At 40.2% G+C, this 23309-nt stretch overlaps 1 protein-coding gene across 1 annotated transcript in view; it reads right to left on the reverse strand.

Moving 5' to 3' along the window:
• RP2 (RP2 activator of ARL3 GTPase) overlaps window positions 1-2845 on the reverse strand; it is a 54086-nt gene extending 51241 nt beyond the window's left edge. The window contains exon 1 of the mRNA XM_022556369.2: window positions 2569-2845. Within this exon, the coding sequence (XP_022412077.1) occupies window positions 2569-2670 (102 nt within the window). The 5' untranslated portion in view covers window positions 2671-2845. The remainder of the gene's footprint in view (window positions 1-2568) is intronic.
• Between the last annotated feature and the right edge of the window lie 20464 nt (window positions 2846-23309).

Consider the following 23309-nt stretch of genomic DNA (forward strand, 5'->3'; position numbering starts at 1 on the left):
GAGATCAGTTCTTCACAAAGCCACCCTTTCCACTGAAGAACAACTCTGGGAATTATGATCTGCCTTATACTGAGACTGGTTCTGTCCTGCACAATCTCTGGCCCAAGTTCTATCCTCAGAGGTGACCAGTACTGTCTAACCCTCTTTCTCAAGACAGGTTTGATTTTATAACTGAGGAACCTGAATGGACACAGATGTGTTGTCCATACTCAAAATCACAATTTTCATACCTATGCCATCATTTCTATTGTCTAGAAAGAGTATTGGTATGAATAACTAGAAAATGAAAGCTACTTTTCTATACTACTCATCTTCCCGTGATACTTAAATATTTCCTGTTTTAACTCAAAAAAGCCAGTCAGCTCTTCAAGGGCAGGGATAATAATTCTTATAATTTTGAGTTTTCCTTGGTGTTTGAGAACATATATATTGAACAATTTTCTTAGTTATGGGAGGCAGCATACAGATAACAAGGATAAAAGCATTTCCTTCCAAATGATTTAAACACAGATCTTACAATCCAAAAATATTTCTCATCATGTCAATGTAGTAATTGTACAATAAGCTTTTTTTTCCCAAGTCAGCAATAGAAAATGAGCTTCTTACACTGTTGATTACAGTATACCAGTTGTCATGACAACACTGAGTCCCCAAACATTCTTTCTAATTGAGACAATTTCTTCTAGCTTCAGTCCCCTAAGACTGACCCAATTACACAAGTCAAAACCCAAAACCCAGAGGGTGCCTCTCAATAAAGATACTCTGATTACACAACCTAAGGAAAAATCTAAACACCACTTTTCCAAGTTGCAAGGAAACTTTTCAGGCAATGCACTTTTCTTTTTTTTTTTGTACTTTCTTTTTTACAGCTAAGTCTTACAAGTTGAATGGTAATTGTCTGATATAACTTTAAAATTGTTTATGTTATAGTCCATGATCACATTAGAGACCTAAGCTTTTAATACAAACCATTCTGTTAATATACATCCAACGTATCTCATTTATGTTCTCTGGGCTGCATTTGCATCCCATTCTTTTTAAGGTACAATTAAAATCTTCTAGGAGCAAGCAAGACCATGCTAAACTCAGTAAAAGTATCACTGGACTAATACAGAACATTTGCGCACTACCCATACTGACCTCATGAGAGGTAAGGAGCTAGAAAAAAATCTTTAAAATCACATAAAATTTAGGAGGCTATCATAAATTAGAGGTACCCTAGAGTGAATTCTTAGTAATTCCAGAAGAAAAAGAAAAAATTTCTAAAAGAAAAAGCAATGTTGGGAAATGTGGTATCTCCACTGTCTCAAAATGTAAGCTGGTAATTCTTTCTCTAATAGTCCAGGAGAATTTTTAAAGGGGTTGTTTTCAGACAGAAAATATAGTATTTTCCACTGTTACATTATAAAATGCTTCTATCAAGTATGGATAAAAGAGAATTAATAAACAGACCATGCAACCCTGTGAAACAGGGGCAGAAAGATGGGGCTGAGAAGTCTGTAAAAAGCGTCCAATTTTTAAAATCTGACACTTGGAGAACCGAGTTTATGTGAATACATTCTGCTGGGGACTGGAAATCATGTGGGATGGTCTATGAAATCAAAACATTAGTAAGACATTTACTATAAAGTAGTCATGGATACAGATATGTTTATTAAGCAAGGAGTTAACTGTTCATAAAACTCATTTAAAAGTCTTTATTTTCATTTGGATGAGAAAAATAATTGATGGATCAAAGTATTTTACTAAACACAAATGGAGAACTATGTAGAAACAGGAAGCATTATGAAATTTATGACTAAGTGCGCTTTGTGTAAGACTAGTGGGCGTGTTCAAAGCTTTTTCGTTTCTGGCTACATAGAAAAGTAAAAATAAGGGCATTTTCATTCATGAAAGCAACAGTAAAATATTGCCTGGCTTATGCTGGTTATTTTCATCTTACGGTCTTAACACACATTCCAAGGCTGATTCCATTTTCATTATTCCTTTCGGGTAAGTGGAAGAGGAGGTCATACAAAGCTGTAGGTCAAACGGTCCACTTCGTCATTGAGAAAATTCATCAGTGGAATATATCAGGAGGCACCAAAGAGATTTACTGGCTAGGGCAGACAAAAGAGAAAACCACCACAGAAAGAACACAAGCCGCGAAAGAGATGAGATCAGTTCCATGTGTAACTCGAGGACTGGACAAAACCCCGCTCGGAGCTGCGAGTGAAACGAGATGTGAGATTTGGGGCATTCCGGGTTCTCCTTCCTTCCCTGGAGTCCATCCTTGGACCGGAGGGCAGGGTGCACAGAGAAGGGAAAGCCCGAAGTGTCCATCTGCCTGGACAATGAGCTCTAGGGCCCCTTCCAGCGCTGCACCGCCCTCCGTGGAGCCCTCTCTGACGCTGAATTTCACTGCTCCCCCAAAAGTCATTCACTCCGACTTCAACTACTCGCGGGAGAGAGCGAGCGCGCAAGAGCGGCAGCTGCTGGGTCCGCCCCCTCAGCGCTGCCCGGCCGCTGGGGACCCTTGCCGAGCGGGCTCGGGAAGGCTGAGACCAGCCACTACGTGACGTTGGTTACCTTCTCGCGCTGGTCCCAGCTGTACTGCTTCGGCCGCTCCTCCTCGCCCTCCGGCTGCGACTCCTTCTCAGCCTTCCGCCTCTTGGAGAAGAAGCAGCCCATGGTCCCGGCCCGCGGGGTCCCACTAGCCACTACTCCTCGCCGGCGCGCTGGCTTAGGCACCTCCTGGAGTTGTGGCGTGAACCCCGGGGGCCCGGGTCCCGCAGCAGTCCGGACACCACCCCGCGGAACCGCCAAGCCGCCCGCAGCCTCGGTTCGCCGGCCAGGCCCAAAACCCCTTCTCTTTTTCCTCTCAGTCGCCTTGACGACCCACCGCAGCCAATGACCGCTCAGCGCCCTGGGAGCCAATCCAAGTCCCGCGAGCAGCCCTGCGCGGCCTATGAAGAGAGGCCGACTTACGCACACAGCCAATCCACGCCCGGCTCCTGCGCCAGCCCCCAGGGGCGGGCCCGGTCGGCCCATACGCACTCACCGCCACCACCACCCCCAACCCTGCCCCGCCCCTCTTAGGACTCAGCGGGGCTGTCCTGCTGCAGGGAGTGCAACCTCCGCAGACAGGTCGTTTTGCCCTAGGTTCTCAGTTTCCAAGCTCCGTAGTTGAACATTAGACTTAAGTTTTGTGGTGCAATTGGGAGGGAACAGGAATTCCTGCTGACGCAGGAAGGGCCATGAAATTCGCATGCCTCACTCTTCGTCACCCATTCCACGACCCCACGTCTGGCCAGTGTTACCTCCTCGGGAAATTTCCCCAAAGACCTTCCCGACCCTCCTTGCCCTCTCTTATGTGCTTTCTTAGAATTTCCACGAATGACTCTAAAATTGAACAAGAACTTAGAAAAATAATTGTTTTTGTATCGTCTCCTTATTGGAACTGTGAATTTCTTGAGACCAAAAGCCCTGTCTTTTTCTTTTATTTAATCCCCCAAGCCTTGCTCAACTCCACACTAGTTGCGCAATAAAACGTTTGTCGAATGAATGCTTGCACACTAGTGAAGGAAACTACAACCTTTCCCTATTCTTTCCCAAAGAAAGTGACTAAAGTGGGGCGGAGGTGGTGGGGTGGGGGGAAGAGTAATGGTAAAGGGGTTCTCCTCATGGAATTTATAGCCTGGTGGAGGACACAAGCGTTGCCATATAAGCTATCAGATCTGTTCTCAGCAAATGGTATAGGGTTTGTCTGAAGATATTTTTAAAAATATATACTAAATATTAGCATTTGCTATACTTGGGTTGAATGTTACAATACACATGTATTGCTTGTGTAATAGAAAAGGTAAGTTGTTGGTTTAATTCTCTGAGCACAGTATTTTGGCATTTGGTCAGACATCAAATGCAGATTAGTTTAGGCTCAAATTTGGTTACCTTTCTGCTTTCCCATGCTTATTCACATCTAGTATATGCCCTAAATGAGCCTCTGAGTTAACTTGAGCATTAAGAATGTTCCCTTTTTCACTTCCTGCCTTTTATTGCACAATCAGGAAGAAAAGTGCATGTGCTCAAGTATTAGAAATTACTGTAAATTTAAGTTCCAGATCTTAGGCAACAGAGTCTTCACCCTGTGCACACTTTTTCTTCCTCAGAGTGAGATGAAAAGTCTATGTGAGCCTATGGAGAACAGTATGGAGGTTCCTTAAAAAACTACAAATAGAACTACCATATGACCCAGCAATCCCACTACTGGGCATATACCCTGAGAAAACCATAATTCAAAAAGTGTCATATACCAAAATGTTCACTGCAGCTCTATTTACAATAGCCCGGAGATGGAAACAACCTAAGTGTCCATCATCGGATGAATGGATAAAGAAGATGTGGCACACATATACAATGGAATATTATTCAGCCATAAAAAGAAACGAAATTGAGCTATTTGTAATGAGGTGGATGGACCTAGAGTCTGTCATAGAGTGAAGTAAGTAAGAAAGAGAAAGACAAATGCCGTATGCTAACACATTTATATGGAATTTAAGAAAAAAAATGTCATGAAGAACCTAGGGGTAAGACAGGAATAAAGACACAGACCTACTAGAGAATGGACTTGAGGATATGGGGAGGGGGAAGGGTAAGCTGTGACAAAGCGAGAGAGACACATGGACATATATACACTACCAAACGTAAGGTAGATAGCTAGTGGGAAGCAGCCGCACAGCACAGGGAGATCAGCTCGGTGCTTTGTGACCGCCTGGAGAGGGGGGCATAGGGAGGGTGGGAGGGAGGGAGACGCAAGAGGGAAGAGATATGGGAACATATGTATATGTATAACTGATTCACTTTGTTATAAAGCAGAAAGTAACACACCATTGTAAAGCAATTATACTCCAATAAAGATGTAAAAAAAAAAGTCTATGTGAGGATGTTTTGGATGAGACCCTTAGATGTTTTATATTCATAGAAGGTTAAAATTGTGATCCATTGCTGCGTAGTACGGTGGAGGAAACAGAGGTCCACAGCGGTGAAGGGACTAACCTGTGGTCACAATGAGAGTGGTTAGACAGGTTCTATAAAAATCCAGAGCCTGTGCTGTCCAGTGCTCCCTCCTCCTAAATTTGTTCCTTTCTGATTCATCTGAAAGAAAGAAGTAAAGAAGTACCTGCTTAGGCCTTCTGATGCCTATGGAGCTCTGTCCCACAGTGATGTTGTTCCTCTTAACGAACAAACAACAAAACTAATTTTAGAGAAACAATCCCTAAAACTCTCATAGTTTTGAAGTATTCATTAATGAGAGACTTAAACCTAAAACAAAATCTATATCCAACAGTGATCTTTTCAGGGACCCTTAAACAAAAGTGACAATAAAATCCCCTTTCTGTTAAATCCCATCTCACCATCACCCCTGACAAAAAGCATATGCATAGCTGAGAACAGTCATCCCACCCTGATTCCTCATGGCCTTTCTGTCCAAGTGCATACTACAATTTCTTTATATCTTAGTTCAGATTCTCAAGGGAGATAACCAGATAAACTGCTGGCCAATCAATAGAATGGTTACCCACCGGTCAACTGTGCACCCCTGGTCTAATTGCTGCAGCCACACGGATGAGTTCTATATTGCAAACACAAGTGGGAAGCAGGTCCTGGAAAGGGCACATATGCTGGCAGCCCTAACTCTGCAGAGTCCAGACAGAAATTGGTCGCTCCTTCTGCTTATATTCCTCCTCCTACTTATACGCTTGTGACTTCTTTTCTATAGAAAGCTACCCCTCATGATCAGCCAAACAGATAGATGTTAATCTGTATTAAAAAGTTGGGTTGTGGGTTTGCACCTGGCCACAGGCTCCAGACATGGTCTGGGTCCCCTGTTTTTCTTGACCACAGAAGTGACATTGTTACCTCTCAGAAGACAGTCCTGACAACATATATCTTCACAGCATGAATAAGCGAAGTACCCCAGCAACAGCGGCTGGAAAAGTCCCTTTCTTGAGTTGACCTGACACAGGCTTGCTCACTCTGCACTCACCTAAGGAAACACTTTGCAAGTGAAGGAGAAGGGAGGAGAGGAGTGTTATTGCTGTGTAACAAACTTAATGGCTTAAAACAATGATTATTTATTTTCCTCATGAATCTGCAATTTAAGCAGGGCTCAGTGGGCACAGCTCAACTCTGGTTTCATGCGGCATCCAAAGCCTCAGCCAGGATGACTCAAATGGCTGAATCATTCTACATGAAATCTCAGAGCCTCTCCATGTGATCTCTCTAGCAAGGTAGCCTTAAGTTAGTCATATTTCATACACCATACTGAAGGCTCCAAGGATAAATGTTCCATGAGACCAAGGCAGAAGCTGCAAGGCCTCTTATGATGTAACTTCAGAAATCACACATCACTTCCACTGGATTCTGTTGATCACACAGGGCTGGCCCTGACTCCCTCAGGAAGGGAACTAAACAAATGCATGAATACTGGAAGGCATAGATCTTTGGGGTGTCATCTCAAAGGCTGGCTACCATAGCGGGAGTCGGTTCTGTCAATAGTATTACATATGTACCGAAGAAGAGAATTGGGAGGTTGAAAAAAATTGTACAAGCAGATAAATTTTTTCTTTTAATAGATTTTTGAACCAACATCTCTTCTCATACTTTAACTTTTAGGTAGTTCTTACTGATTTTCTTTCACCCTCTTATCAACCAGTTCTAATGATTTTTTAAAAGCATAAAAATTGTGTGTAATCAGGTTATAAAGACTGTATATTTTTCCGACTGCTCTTAGCATAGGGTATCTTGTTCACTGTTGTTGGTAAAATTCTTAATGTAAGCCAAGCAAAAAATATTTGGAATTTAGTACAGAAAAGGAACAACAGAGGAAACAGACTTTTAACTCAAATAGGGATGGGGAGGGTGGAAAAGTCAAGAACGGAGTCTCAGAAGTGAATGGTTTTAGCAGCATAAAATAAAAATCATTCCAGTAACTTTTACAGCAAAGCAGTTCCAATGGAAACTACTTTAAAAAATATTTTCCGGACTAAAAAAATCTTTTTCTAGTGGAATTTCCATTTTCCAAACACTCATTTCAATACTTTTCAGGGAAGGGACAAACTGTGATAAAACTAAAACCTCAGAGTTAATCAGAGTGTGCTAGTTCATAAAATTTGTTTTTACCTTTGGGATTTTATTAATAAAAGAGCTACTTCCCATTTCACCCAAGCTAGGTTAGAGATTTTATTTCCTAGTTTCCTCTATGCATGTAGATTAAAAAAAATAAGCTCTCAATCTGACATCGAGAAGATTCCAACTCACAAAATTGCTACTCATCAACAGTTGTATAGTATACAATTCCAAAATAGTCAATAAGAAAGATTTGGGCAAGAAAACTGATGCCACAGACAGAAGTTTTAATAAAAGGATATTTAATAACATTTCCTATATCTTACATGAGTAAGTGGTTAATATCATATAGATGGCCAACACCTAAGCAGACCTGAAAGTCCCTGAGACCTTTATGAGTAGAATTTCTTTCCTACTCGCCCTTCCCCCTCTCCCCCGGTTCCTGACAAAAGTAAGAAAAGTCAGGGCTCATGCTAAATAAAATCTTCCGTGAGAGCTTCTTTGCTGGGTTTTGTACAATTCCCACCACCTCACCTCCCCACCACAAACACCCAGCTGCACGAATTAGGGAGGAAAACATCTCTTTAGCACTTCTTTCATTCATTCACTAATTCTTGTGGTGCTAAGAATAGCATCTAATCAGCAACAGTTCACTCTAAGACAGAAATCCAGGATTTGTAGGGTTTGCAGCTTATACAATTTAGGTTGGGTCCTTTCTAAGAAAAATAATACAAATTATGAATACAAAATTGCTAGGGCCCCTCCTGGGGTACGTACAGGGCCCATGCAAATGGAGGGCCCAAAAGTTTCCATTCCATTTGCTGTACTATAAGCCATTTGTCCAAAAGTATTAGGGATATTACTTCTTGGGGAGTCAGGATCTAAATTCACACATACTACATATTTTTCATATACTAATTGGCTTCAGAATGTATACATGATGGCACATGATACAGACAAAGGACTAGGAAGACCATATTTTCCTGGCAGTGTTGCATAATGAAAAACCTCAACGGGAACGGAGAAACCCATAGGTGCAGGCTGATGAAAACCAATGAAAAATGAGCTACTGGAGACAGATATGAAAAGAACAAAATTTCTAATGCAGATTTACTGACTGGTTAACAATCCACAGAGACAACTAGGTAACCAGACATTCAGATGACCAGAAGTGCAAATTTGGTCAAACTCTTTTGTAAAACTTTCCTATGAGAAAGATAAGTTAGAACCTTGAAATATATACGTTGGCCTGTACTTTAATTTTAAATTAGTATGATTGAGAATTTTTCTTTTTCTCAAACTGTTTAGAAAACTGATACTTACACTTCCTGTTGAGACAGTGTAACTTCTTATCAAACCTGTCGTATCATGCTTCCCTGCTGGAAGAAATAAACTCAGTTCCTACATCTCTTGTCCAACTTTTAATTTTAACAATGACAACATTCTATTTTGTAGTTACTTACCCTACTGCCTCCTAGTTGATAACCTTTGCTTGAAAAGGGTACTACCAAGGTATAATTTTCAAAATATTAAACACATAATTCCTAGACAAACTGACAATGAGCCAGTATCAAATTATTGATTTAACTCATTAGTGAGGAAGCCAAAATGTCAACAACTTGATTCAAAGAGGATATGAGAAGTGGGGCTTTATATAGTTAGTGAAGAAAAAGGAATGTTGAAATAAGATTGCTACCGTGGATACAAAACTGGTTAATGTCCTAAGGGGCAATAAAACCATAAGCTTTGAGACCTTTTCTAATGAGCAGAAAAGAAAATCATCACACTGGACCAGTTTTCTACAAGTTAATCTCTAACTTCACAGACTTATAAAATATCTGAGTACTAATCAATAATAAATTGTATGTCAAGCAAGTAACATTCCCTTAGAGTCAGCTGAACCTTAGTCAGGCTTGTTAGACAGTGATATAGAACAGCATTAAAAGGCCATGCAGGGGCTTCCCTGGTGGCGCAGTGGTTAAGAATCCACCTGCCAATACATAGAGAATCCCAAAGATGCTATCAGAAAACTACTAGAGCTAATCAATGAATTTGGTAACGTAGTGGGATACAAAATTAATGCACAGAAATCTTTGGCATTCCTATACACTAATGATGAAAAATCTGAAAGTGAAATGAAGAAAACACTCCTATTTATCATTGCAACAAAAAGAATAAAATATCTAGGAATAAACCTACCTAAGGAGACAAAAGACCTGTATGCAGAAAATTATAAGACACTGACGAAAGAAATTAAAGATGATACAAATAGATGGAGAGATATACCATGTTCTTGGATTGGAAGAATCAACATTGTGAAAATAACTCTACTACCCAAAGCAATCTACAGATTCAATGCAATCCCTATCAAACTACCACTGGCATTTTTCACATAACTAGAACAAAAAATTTCACAATTTGTATGGAAACACAAAAGACCCTGAATAGCCAAGGCAATCTTGAGAACAAAAAATGGAGCTGGAGGAATCAGGCTCCCTGACTTCAGACTATACTACAGAGCTACAGTAATCAAGAAAGTATGGTACTGGCACAAAAACAGAAATATAGATCAATGGAACAGGATAGAAAGCCCAGAGATAAACCCACGCACATATGGTCACCTTATTTTTGATAAAGGAGGCAAGAATATACAGTGGAGAAAAAACAGCCTCTTCAATAAGTGGTGCTGGGAAAACCGGACAGGTACATGTAAAAGTATGAGATTAGAACACTCCCTAACACCATACACAAAAATAAGCTCAAAATGGACTAAAGACCTAAATGTAAGGCCAGAAACTATCAAACTCTTAGAGGAAAACATAGGCAGAACACTCTATGACATAAATCACAGCAAGATCCGTTTTGACCCACCTCCTAGAGAAATGGAAATAAAAACAAAAATAAGCAAATGGGACCTAATGAAACTTCAAAGGTTTTGCACAGCAAAGGAAACCATAAACAAGACCAAAAGACAACCCTCAGAATGGGAGAAAATATTTGCAAATGAAGCAACTGACAAAGGATTAATCTCCAAAATTTATAAGCAGCTCATGCAGCTCAATAACAAAAAAACAAACAACCCAATCCAAAAATGGGCAGAAGGCCTAACTAGACATTTCTCCAAAGAAGAAATACAGATTGCCAACAAACACATGAAAGTATGCCCAACATCATTAATCATTAGAGAAATGCAAATCAAAACTATAATGAGATATCATCTCACACTGGTCAGAATGGCCGTCATCAAAAAATCTAGAAACAATAAATGCTGGAGAGGGTGTGGAGAAAAGGGAACACTCTTGCACTGCTGGTGGGAATGTAAATTGATACAGCCACTATGGATAACAGTATGGAGGCTCCTTAAAAAACTACAAATAGAACTGCCATACGACCCAGCAATCCCACTACTGGGCATATACTCTGAGCAAACCATAATTCAAAAAGAGTCATGTACCAAAATGTTCATTGCAGCTCTATTTGCAATAGCCAGGAGATGGAATCCACCTAAATGTCCATCATCGGATGAATGGATAAAGAAGATGTGGCACATATATACAATGGAATATTACACAGCCATAAAAAGAAACGAAACTGAGTTATTTGTAATGAGGTGGATGGACCTAGAGTCTGTCATACGGAGTGAAGTAAGTCAGAAAGAGAAAGACAAATACCGTATGCTAACACATATATATGGAATCTAAGAAAGAGAAAAAAGAACGTCATGAAGAACCTAGGGGTAAGATGGGAATAAAGACAGAGACATACCAGAGAATGGACTTGAGGATATGGGGAGGGGGAAGGGTAAGCTGTGTCAAAGTGAGAGAGTGGCATGGACATATATACACTACTAAACGTAAAATAGACAGCTAGTGGGAAGCAGCCGCATAGCACAGGGAGATCAGCTCAGTGCTTTGTGACCACCTATAGGGGTGGGATAGGGAGGGTGGGAGGGAGGGAGATGCAAGAGGGAAGAGATATGGGAACATATGTATAACTGATTCACTTTGTTATAAAGCAGAAACTAACACACCATTGTAAAGCAATTATACTCTAGTAAAGATGTTAAAAAAAAAAAATGGATCCGCCTCCCAATGCAGGGGACAGGGGTTCGAGCCCTGGTCCGGGAAGATCCCACATGCCACGGAGCAACTGTGCACCACAACTACTGAGCCTGCGCTCTACAGCCCGTGTGCCACAGCTATTGAGCCCACGTGCCACAACTACTGAAGCCCGTGGGCCTAGAGCCGGTGCTCCGCAACAACAGAAGCCACCGCAGTGAGAAACCTGTGCACCGCAACGAAGAGTAGTCCCCGCTCGCTGCAACTAGAGAAAGCCTGCACGCAGCAACAAAGACCCAACACAGCCAAAAATAAAACAAGTTTATATTTTAAAAAAGGCCATGCAATTATGTTGCTTGTTTCCACGTTCTGTTTAATTTTTCTTACACTACTCCTAGGCAATATGATTGCCACTATTTTCCAGTAATCTACAGCTAAATCATAAGATTTGCACTTTGGCATTAACATTCCCCTCAAGAATTTTGGTCTGGAGTTTGAAGGCTTGTTGGTTCCCTTCTTTGGGTTTCAGAGTTGTAAAAAATGTTACTTCATGATTCGTTCTTCTAATCTTAGTCTAAGAGTGTACTGCCAAATTAGCCAAACTGAGCAATGGCTCTGAGCGTCAGAACAAGCAGGAAAATCTTAGGCTATGTTATGTGTTGAACTGTATTCCCTCAAAACTCGTATGTTGAAGTGCTAACCCTCAATACCTCAGAATGTGACCTTATTTGAAGATAGGGTCTTTATAGAGGTAATCCAGTTAAAGTGAGGTCATTAGGGTGGGCCCTAATCCAATATGACTTGTGTCCTAATAAGAAGGGGAAATTTGGACATAGACATGCACAGAGGTATGACCACATGAAGAAACACAGGGAGAAGACAGCCACCTACAAGCCAAGAAGAGAGGCCTCAGAGATCCTTCCCTTACAAGGAACCAACCCTACAGACACCTTGATCTGAGACTTCCAGCCTCTAGAACTGTGAGACAATAAATTTCTGTTGTTTAAGCCCCCCGTTTGAGGTATTTTGTTACAGCAGCCCTAGCAAAGTAATACAGGCTGTATGTGTGGGTTTCCTTTCTGCAATCACGTGGAATGATGATTTGGTTTTGTTTAGGCTTGTGATCAGTATGCAATATCTTCCTGTGTGAGAAGTTTGGAACACAGTTATCAACAGAGGAGTCACGGGATCTTTTAGACTGGCCTGCTGGGTTTAAAGAGTGTCCCAAAGGACAAGAAACATATTTTAACACTGGCTTTTAGTTCAGAAGAAACAGGGCTGCAAACAAAACAAAACAGAAAAACAAAAAAAACCCCAAAAAACAAACACACAAACAAAAACACCGAATAAGGATTTTATTTCAACTTATGAAGTCCTGTTTCACTCCGTTTGTAATGTAAATGTTTCATTTAGCACATTAGCCATGCTACTTTATATGTGCCATCCCTCTTCAAGATAAGTCCTAAATCCTCAGTGCACACTAAGACCCAGGAATGTTACTGAGAATATCAGAGGCCTTTGTGAGACCAATGAATATGATGCAGTAATCTTGGTGTGGCTCCATGCACCTGATTTCTGGGTCAATTATGGCTCAAAGACACAGAAGCAGACATAGAAGACAATCTTATGGTTACCAAAGGAGATAGTGAGGGTGGGGCGAGAGATAAATTAGGAGTTTGGGAGTAACAGACACACACTACTATATATAAAACAGATAAACGACAAGGACTTACTGTATAGCAGACGGAACTATATTCAATATCTTGTAATAACATATAAGGGAAAAGAATCTGAAATGGGATATCACTCAGACATAAAAAAGAATGAAATAATGCTATTTGCAGTAACACGGATGGACCTAGAGATTATCATACTAAGTGAAGTAAGCCAGGCAAAGACAAATATCATATATCACTTATATGATATATCATATATCACTTATATGATATATGATATCATATATCATATATGAAATATCATATATCACTTATATGATATATATAAAAAATGATACAAAATGAACTTATTTACAAAACAGAAACAGACTCACAGATATAGAATAGAAACTTATGGCTACCAAAGTGGAGGGAAGGATAAATTAGGAGATTGGGATTAACATATCCACACTACTATATATAAAATAGATAACCAACAAGGACCTACTGTATAGCACAGGGAACTCTACTCGATATCTTATAATAACCTATAATGGAAGAGAATGTAAAAAAAGATTATATATGTTTATATATATGTATAATGAATCACTTTGCTGTACATCTGAAACTAACACAACATTGTAAATCAACTATACTACAATAAAAATAATTTTTAAAGACACAGAAGGATCTGAGGAGGGTATAGCTTTAAGCAGTTTCAGCAGCAGCTGATCCACAACATTTAGGATCTCCCTGGCAATAAAATAATCACTATAGGTGCAAGTTTTTCATTGATCTTCTTGTATGTATTGAAGACAGTGGCCTGTTTGAAACTAATGAACTTTTCTCAAAACTCTGTTAAGTTGAAAAAAGGTCTAGACAGAATTCCAAGACTCCTCACCTGCACACTGTAAAGGAGTGGCTCCGCCATGGTGCCCTGGTAACTTGTGTGTATCCACATAGGCTAGGGAGTCAAAGCTTGCACCACAGCTGGATCTAAGTCTTGACAGAATGCCTCTGATGCTTCTGGAACATGGAAGAGCATGGGAGGCTTGTGAAGTGCTGCTTTGAAGCCATTTTCCCACTCACCTCCCTGTCTTCCCTGGGAGATATCAGCCTAGGAAGCTGTCATACAATAGTTTCCTTCTTTTTTTATGGAAATATATTTGACATATAATATTCTGTAAATTTATCAAATCAATATGCTAATTTGATACACATGCATTATAATATGCTTCCCATTGTAGTGATAATTAGCATTTCTATCACATTACTTATTTCTTTTTAGTGGTTGGAATAATTAAGTTCTAGTCTCTTAGCAAGTATGATGATTATGATACAATATTGTTGTGTATATTCACTATACTGTGCATTAGATCTCTAGGACTTAGTTACTACTCATTGCAAGTTTGTACCCTTAAATAACATGTCTCCTATCTCTCACCCTCACCCCCTGGTAACTACCATTTTACTCTCTGTTTTTATGAGTTCAGCTTTTTTAGATTCCACATATAGGTGATACCATACAATATTTGTCTTTCTCATCTCACTTAGCATCATGGCCTCAAGGTCCAACCAAGTTGTGGGAACAACCTAAGTGCCCATCAATGATTGAATGGATAAAGATGTGGTGTGTATATATATAGACTATCACTCAGCCATGAGAAAGAAGGACATCCTTCCATTTGGGATAACATAGTTTCTTACCCTCTCCTGGGTTCTGATGGGTAAGAGGCTTTCTGCCTTGCTCCCTTAGGGCACAGATGCAAGCGATGAAAACAATCGATGGCAGCCTAGAACGGGCTGCTCAGTAATAGGGTGTCCTATTATCTGTGTTGCAATGATTTGGCCATTTTTGTTTTAGTGCTGCCCTGCTCCAGGGCCATGGGAGCCTGTACCTTTGACTGCCCTTCCTCCTTTCGCTGTCTTTGTGATTAGTAAACTGTCTGAATCTAAAAGGGTTTGTTATTATATCTTTACCAATAGAATCAGTCAGGTCTGGCTTTGCCTCGTGCTTGACACAAATTTCACTTGCTAACCAGCCAGATACAAAGTCCAAGGTGTTGGCGGAAGAGAGAATGTGGAAAAAGTTTACCTGGGACAAATCAGAGTGTGTCTTCCAACTCCCAGGATCACAGCACCCTCATTTTCTTTCCCAAATTCCCATTCGCATTTCTTTAATATTTTCATATAAGTGGCATTTGATTAACATGAGCAGCAATTACATGGGCACAATCTTGGAAATGCAATGAATTATTAAATACTGAAAACATTTAAATTTCACTAGTAATGAAAATATGAAGATTAAAACAATGTTAAATTAGCAAAGGCTTGTCAAGAGTATGGAGTGGGGCAAATATGTATCACTTTTCTGGAAAGCAAATTGGCAATATATAAGAAGAGCTTTTAAAATGTCTGTTCCTTTGATCCAATAACTTCATTTCTAGGAATCTGAATTGAGGAAATGACCAGAAATGGGGATTAAAAAAACTATGAACAAATACTTTTACTGTGATATTTCTTTAACATCTTTATTGGAGTATAATTGCTTTACAATGGTGTGTTAGTTTCTGCTTTATAACAAAGTGAATCAGTTATACATATACATATGTTCCCATATCTCTTCACTCTTGCGTCTCCCTCCATCCCAACCTCCCTATCCCACCCCTCTAGGTGGTAACAAAGCACCGAGCTGATCTCCCTGTGCTATGCGGCTGCTTTACGTTTGGTAGTGTATATATGTCCATGCCACTCTCTCACTTTGTCACAGCTTACCCTTCCGCCTCCCCATATCCTCAAGTCCATTCTCTACTAGGTCTGTGTCTTTATTCCCGTGTTACACCTAGGTTCTTCATGACATTTTTTTCTCTAAGATTCCATATATATGTGTTAGCATACGGTATTTGTCTTTCTCTTTCTTACTTACTTCACTCTGTATGACAGACTCTAGGTGCAACCACCTCACTACAAATAACTCAATTTCGTTTCTTTTTATGGCTGAGTAATATTGCATTGTACATATGTGCCACATCTTCTTTATCCATTCATCCGATGATGGACACCTAGGTTGCTTCCATCTCCTAGCTATTGTAAATAGAGCTGCAATGAATATTTTGGTACATGACTCTTTGAATTATGGTTTTCTCACGGTATATGCCCAGTAGTGGGATTGCTGGGTCATATGGTAGTTCTATTTGTAGTTTTTGGGGTTTTTTGTTTTTGTTTTTTTGCGGTACGTGGGCCTCTCACTGTTGTGGCCTCTCCCGTTGCGGAGCACAGGCTCCGGACATGCAGGCTCAGCAGCCATGGCTCACGGGCCCAGCCACTCCGTGGCATGTGGGATCCTCCTGGATTGGGGCACAAAACTGTGTCCCTTGCATCGCAGGCGGACTCTCAACCACTGCGCCACCAGGGAAGCCCTTTATTTGTAGTTTTTTAAGGAACCTCCATACTGTTCTCCATAGTGGCTGTACCAATTCACATTCCCACCAGCAGTGCAAGAGTGTTCCCTTTTCTACACACCCTCTCCAGCATTTATTGTTCCTAGATTTTTTGATGATGGCCATTCTGACTGGTGTGAGATGATATCTCATTGTAGTTTTGATTTGCATTTCTCTAATGATTAATGATGTTGAGCATTCTTTCATGTGTTTGTTGGCAATCTGTATATCTTCTTTGGAGGAATGTCTATTTAGGTCTTCTGCCCATTTTTGGATTGGGTTGTTTGTTTTTTTGTTATTGAGCTGCATGAGCTGCTTGCAAATTTTGAAGATCAATCCTTTGTCAGTTGCTTCATTTACAAACATTTTCTCCCATTCTGAGGGTTGCTTTTGGTCTTGTTTATGGTTTCCTTTGCTGTACAAAACCTTTGAAGTTTCATAGGTCCCATTTGTTTATTTTTGCTTTTATATCCGTTTCTCTAGGAGGTGGGTCAAAACGGATCTTGCTGTGATTTATGTCATAGAGTGTTCTGCCTATGTTTTCCTCTAAGAGTTTGATAGTTCCTGGCCTTACATTTAGATCTTTAGTCCATTTTGAGCTTATTTTTGTGTATGGTGTTAGGGAGTGTTCTAACCTCATACTTTTACATGTACCTGTCCAGTTTTCGCAGCACCACTTATTGAAGAGGCTGTCCTTTCTCCACTGTACATTCCTGCCTCCTTTATCAAAGATAAGGTGACCACATGTGCGTGGGTTTATCTCTGGGCTTTCTATCCTGTTCCATTGATCTATATTTCTGTTTTTGTGCCAGTACCATACTGTCTTGATTACTGTAGCTCTGTAGTATAGTCTGAAGTCAGGGAACCTGATTCTTCCAGCTCCGTTTTTCGTTCTCAAGATTGCTTTGGGTATTCGGGGTCTTTTGTGTTTCCATACAAAATTGTGAAATTTTTTGTTCTAGTTCTGTGAAAAATGCCAGTGGTAGTTTGATAGGGATTGCATTGAATCTGTAGATTGCTTTGGGTAGTAGAGTCATTTTCACAGTGTTGATTCTTCCAATCCAAGAACATGGTATACCTCTCCATCTATTTGTATCATCTTTAATTTCTTTCATCAGTGTCTTATAATTTTCTGCATACAGGTCTTTTGTCTCCTTAGGTAGGTTTATTCCTAGATATTTTATTCTTTTTGTTGCAATGATAAATGGGAGTGTTTTCTTAATTTCACTTTCAGATTTTTCATCATTAGTGCATAGGAATGCCAAAGATTTCTGTGCATTAATTTTGTATCCCGCTACTTTACCAAATTCATTGATTAGCTCTAGTAGTTTCCTGGTAGCATCTTTAGGATTCTCTATGTATAGCATCATGTCATCTGCAAACAGTGACAGCTTTACTTCTTCTTTTCCAATTTGGATTCGTTTTATTTCCTTTTCTTCTCTGATTGCTGTGGCTAAAACTTCCAAAACTGTGCTGAATAAGAGTGGTGAGAGTGGGCAACCTTGTCTTGTTGCTGATCTTAGTGGAAATGGTTTCAGTTTTTCACCCTTGAGGATGAATGTGGCTGTGGGTTTGTCATATATGGCCTTTATTATGTTGAGGAAAGTTCCCTCTATGCCTACTTTCTGCAGGGTTTTTATCACAAATGGGTGTTGAAATTTGTTGAAAGCTTTCTCTGCATCTATTGAGATGATCAAATGGTTTTTCCCCTTCAGTTTGTTAATATGGTGTATCACGTTGATTGATTTGCGTATATTGAAGAATCCTTGCATTCCTGGAATAAACCCCACTTGATCATGGTGTATGATTTTTTAATGTGCTGCTGGATTTTGTTTGCTCGTATTTTGTTTAGGATTTTTACATCTATGTTCATCAGTAATATTGGCCTGTAGTTTTCTTTCTTTCTGACATCTTTGTCTGGTTTTGGTATCAGGGTGATGATGGCCTCGTAGAATGAATTTGGGAGTGTTCCTCCCTCTGCTATATTTTGGAAGAGTTTGAGAAGGATTGGTGTTAGCTCTTCTCTAAATAATTGATAGAACTCGCCTGTGAATCCATCTGGTCCTGGGCTTTTGTTTGTTGGAAGATTTTAAATCACAGTTTCAATTTCAGTGCTTGTGATTGGTCTGTTCATATTTTCTATTTCTTCCTGATTCAGTCTTGGCACGTTTTGCATTTCTAAGAATTTTCCATTTCTTCCAGATTGTCCATTTTATTGGTATAGAGTTGCTTGTAGTAATCTCTCATGGTCTTTTGTATTTTTGCAGTGTGAGTTGTTACTTCTCCTTTTTCATTTCTAATTCTATTGATTTGAGTCTTCTCCCTTTTTTTCTTGATGAGTCTGGCTAATGGTTTATGAATTTTATATTCTCAAAGAACAAGCTTTTTGTTTTATTGATCTCTGCTATTGTTTGCTTCATTTCCATTTCATTTATTTCTGATCGGATGTTTATGATTTCTTTCCTTCTGCTAACTTTGGGGTTTTTTTGTTCTTCTTCCTCTAATTGCTTTAGGTGCAAGGTTAGGCTGTTTATTCGAGATGTTTCCTGTTTCTTAAGGTAGGATTGTATTGCTATAAACTTCCCTCTTAGAACTGCTTCTGCTGCATCCCCTAGGCTTTGGGTCATCGTGTATCCATTGTCATTTGTTTCTAGGTATTTTTGTATTTCCCATTTGATTTCTTCAGTGATCACTTCGTTATTAAGTAGTGTATTGTTTAGCCTCCATGTGTTTGTATTGTTTACAGATCTTTTCCTGTAATTGATATCTAGTCTCATAGCGTTGTGGTCAGAAAAGATACTTGATACAATTTCAATTTTCTTAAATTTATCAAGGCTTGATTTGTGACCCAAGATATGATCTATCCTGAAGAACGTTCCATGAGCACTTGAGAAAAATGTGTATTCTGTTGTTTTTGGATGGAATGTCCTATAAATATCAATTAAGTCCACCTTGCTTAATGTATCATTTAAAGCTTGTGTTTCCTTATTTATTTTGATTTTGGATGATCTGTCCATTGGTGAAAGTGGGGTGTTAAAGTCCCCTACTATGAATGTGTTACTGTCGATTTCCCCTTTTATGGCTCTTAGTATTTGCCTTTTGTATTGAGGTGCTCCTATGTTGGGTGTATAAATATTTACAATTGTTATATCTTCTTCTTGGATTTATCTCTTGATCATTATGTAGTGTCCTTCTTTGTCTCTTCTAACAGTCTTTATTTTAAAGTCTGTTTTGTGTGATATGAGAATTGCTACTCCATATTTCTTTTGGTTTCCATTTGCATGGAATATCTTTTTCCATCCCCTCACTTTCAGTCTGTATGTGTTCCTAGCTCTGAAGTGGGTCTTTTGTAGACAGCATATATATGGGTCTTGTTTTTGTAACCATTCAGCCAGTCTGTGTCTTTTGGTGGGAGCATTTAGTCCATTTATACTTAAGGTAATTATCGACATGTATGTTCCTATTTCCATTTTCTTAATTGTTTTGGGTTTGTTATTGTAGGTCTTTTCCTTTTCTTTTGTTTCTTGCCTAGAGAAGTTCCTTTAGTATTTGTTGTAAAGCTGGTTTGGTGGTGCTGAACTCTCTCAGCTTTTGCTTGTCTGTAAAGGTTTTAATTTCTCCATCAAAGCTGACTGAGATCCTTGCTGGGTACAGTAATCTTGGTTGCAGGTTTTTCTCCTTCATCGCTTTAAATATGTCCTGCCACTCCCTTCTGGCTTGCAGAGTTTCTGCTGAAAGATTAGCTGTTAACCTTATGAGGATTCCCTTGTGTGTTATTTTTCACTTGTTGCTTTTAATATGTTTTCTTTGTATTTAATCTTTGACAGTTTCATTAATATGTGTCTTGGCATGTTTCTCCTTGGATTTATCCTGTATGGGACTCTCTGGGCTTCCTGGACTTGATTAACTATTTCCTTTCCCATATTAGGGAAGTTTTCAAATATAATCTCTTCAAATATTTTCTCGGTCTCTTTCTTTTTCTCTTCTTCTTCTGCGACCCCTAAAATTCGAATGTTGGTGCATATAATGTTGTCCCAGAGGTCTCTGAGACTGTCCTCAGTTCTTTTCATTCTTTCTTCTTTATTCTGCTCTGCAGTAGTTATTTCCACTATTTTATCTTCCAGGTCACTTATCCGTTCTTCTGCCTCAGTTATTCTGCTATTCATCCCTTTTAGAGTATTTTTAATTTCATTTATTGTGTTGTTCATCGTTGTTTGTTTCATCTTTCGTTCTTCTAGGTCCTTGTTAAACGTTTCTTGCATTTTGTCTATTCTGTTTCCAAGATTTTGGATCATCTTTCCTATCATTATTCTGAATTCTTTTTCAGGTAGACTGCCTATTTCCTCTTCATTTTTTAGGTCTGGTGGGTTTTTATCTTGCTCCTTCATCTGCTGTGTGTTTTTCTGTCTTCTCATTTTGCTTATCTTACTGTGTTTGGGGTCTCCTTTTTGCAGGCTGCAGGTTCTTAGTTTCCATTGTTTTTGGTGTCTGCCCCCAGTGGCTAAGGTTGGTTCGGTGGGTTGTGTAGGCTTCCTGGTGGAGGGGACTAGTGCCTGTGTTCTGGTGAATGAGGCTGGATCTTGTCTTTCTGGTGGGCAGGTCCACGTCTGGTGGTATGTTTTGGGGTGTCTGTGGCCTTATTTTGAGTTTAGGCAGCCTCTCTGCTAATGGGTGGGGTTGTGTTCCTGTCTTGCTCGTTGTTTGGCATAGGATGTCCAGCACTGTAGCTTGCTGGTCGTTTAGTGAAGCTGGGTCTTGGTATTGAGATGGAGATCTCTGGGAGATTTTCGCCATTTGATATTATGTGGAGCTGGGAGGTCTCTTGTGGACCAGTGTCCTGAAGTTGGCTCTCCCACCTCAGAGGCACAGCACTGACTCCTGGCTGCAGCACCAAAAGCCTTTCATCCACACGGCTCAGAATGAAAGGGAGAAAAAGTAGAAAGAAACAAAGAGGATAAAATAAAAATAAAATAAAATAAAGTTATTAAAATAAAAAATAATTATTAAGAAAAAAAATTTTTATGTAAAGAAAAACAAACAAAAAACAGACGGACAGAACCCTAGGAGAAATGCTGAAAGCAAAGCTATACAGACAATATCTCACACAGAAGCATACACATACACACTCGCAAAAAGAGGAAAAAATAATATATCTTGCTCTCAAAGTCCACCTCCTCAATTTGGGATCATTCGTTGTCTATTAAGGTATTCCACCGATGCAGGGTACATCAAATTGATTGTGGAGATTTAATCCGCTGCTCCTGAGGATGCTGGGAGAGATTTCCCTTTCTCTTCTTTGTTCGCTCAGCTTCCGGGGCTCAGCTTTGGATTTGGCCCCGCCTCTGTGTGTAGGACGCCAGAGGGCGTCTGTTCTTCGCTCAGACAGGACGGGTTTAATGGAGCCCCTGATTCGGCGGCTCTGGCTCACTCAGGCTGGGGAGAGGGAGGGGCACGGAGTTCGGGGCGAGCCAGCATGACGTTGCACCAGCCTGAGGCGCGCCGTGCGTTCTCCCTGGGAAGTTGTACCTGGATCACGGGACCCTGGCATTGGCAGGCTGCACAGGCTCCCGGGAGGTGAGGTGTGGATAGTGACCTGTGCTCGCACACAGGCTTCTTGGTTGCGGTAGCAGGGGCCTTAACGTCTCATGCCCATCTCTGAGGTCCGTGCTGATAGCCGCGGCTCCCGCCCGTCTCTGGAGTTCCTTTAAGCAGCGCTCTTAATTCCCTCTCCTCACACAGCAGGAAACAAAGGGAAGAAAAAGTCTCTAGTCTCTTTTGCAGCTCCAGACTTTTTCCCGGACTCCTTCCCGGCTAGCCGTGGTGCACTAACCCCTTCAGGCTGCGTTCTCGCCGCCAGTCCTCTCCCTGTGATCTGACTGAAGCCTGAGCCTCAGCTCCCAGCCCCGCCCGTCCCGGCGGGTGAGCAGACAAGCTTCTCTGGCTGGTTAGTACCGGTCTGCATGCTCCTCTGTGTGGGAATCTTTCTGCTTTGCCCTCTGCACCCCTGTTGCTGTGGTGTCCTCCGCGGCTCCAAAGCTTACCTCCTCCGCCACCCGCAGTCTCCGCCCGTGAAGGGGCTTCCTAGTGTGTGGAAACCTTTCCTCCTTCACGGGTCCCTCCCACTGGTGCAGGTCCCATCCCTATTCTTTTGTCTCTGTTTTTTCTTTTTTCTTTTTCCCTCCCCAGGTACGTGGGGAGTTACTTGCCTTTTGGGAGGTCTGAGGTCTTCTGCCAGCATTCAGTGGGTGTTCTGTAGGAGTTGTTCCACGTGTAGATGTATTTCTGATGTATCTGTGGGGAGGAAGGTGATCTCCGCATCTTACTCTTCTGCCATCTTGCCCCTCTCTCCTATTGTGATATTTTTAATAATAATTGAAAATGGATGCACTAAATGTTCATTAACTTGAGCTCACTGGGAATATGCACCCAGCCATTTTATGGACTATTATGTAGGCATTTAACATTTTGTTGACAAAAATTTTTAAATGTGTGTGAATATCTTATATATGATATGGTGAAAATTGAACACAAATTGAATATTTATATGAAAAAATCAATGTAAAATTTATATGGGAATTGAAAAATGTGCAAGGAACTATGTTAAAATATTAATTGGTTGTCTGTGGATTGTAGGAATGTAGTGATTACTATTTTATTATTTGTAGTTTCCAAATCAAAATGGGCACGTATTATAGGTATAACCTGCTTCACCAAATTAAGTTTTAAAAAAATCACATTTTTTAAATTTTGTTTTTAAATTAATTTTTATTGGAGTATAGTTGCTTTACAATGTTGTCTTAGTTTCTACTGTACAGCAAAATGAATCAGCTATACATATACATGTATCTCCTCTTTTTTGGATTTCCTTTCCATTTAGGTCACCACAGTGCATTAAGTAGAGTTCCCTGTGCTCTACAGTATGTTCTCATTAGTTGTCTCTTTTATACATAGCATCAATATGTGTCGATCCCAATCTCCCAATTCCTCCCACCGCCCCCCCTTTCCACCTTGGTATCCATACGTTTGTTCTCTACCGCTGTGTCTCTATT

This window comes from Delphinapterus leucas, chromosome X (assembly GCF_059928025.1).
Source record: "Delphinapterus leucas isolate spDelLeu-1000000601 "Yukka" chromosome X, BTC_Dleu_Yukka2, whole genome shotgun sequence".
Lineage (NCBI taxonomy): Eukaryota > Metazoa > Chordata > Mammalia > Artiodactyla > Monodontidae > Delphinapterus > Delphinapterus leucas.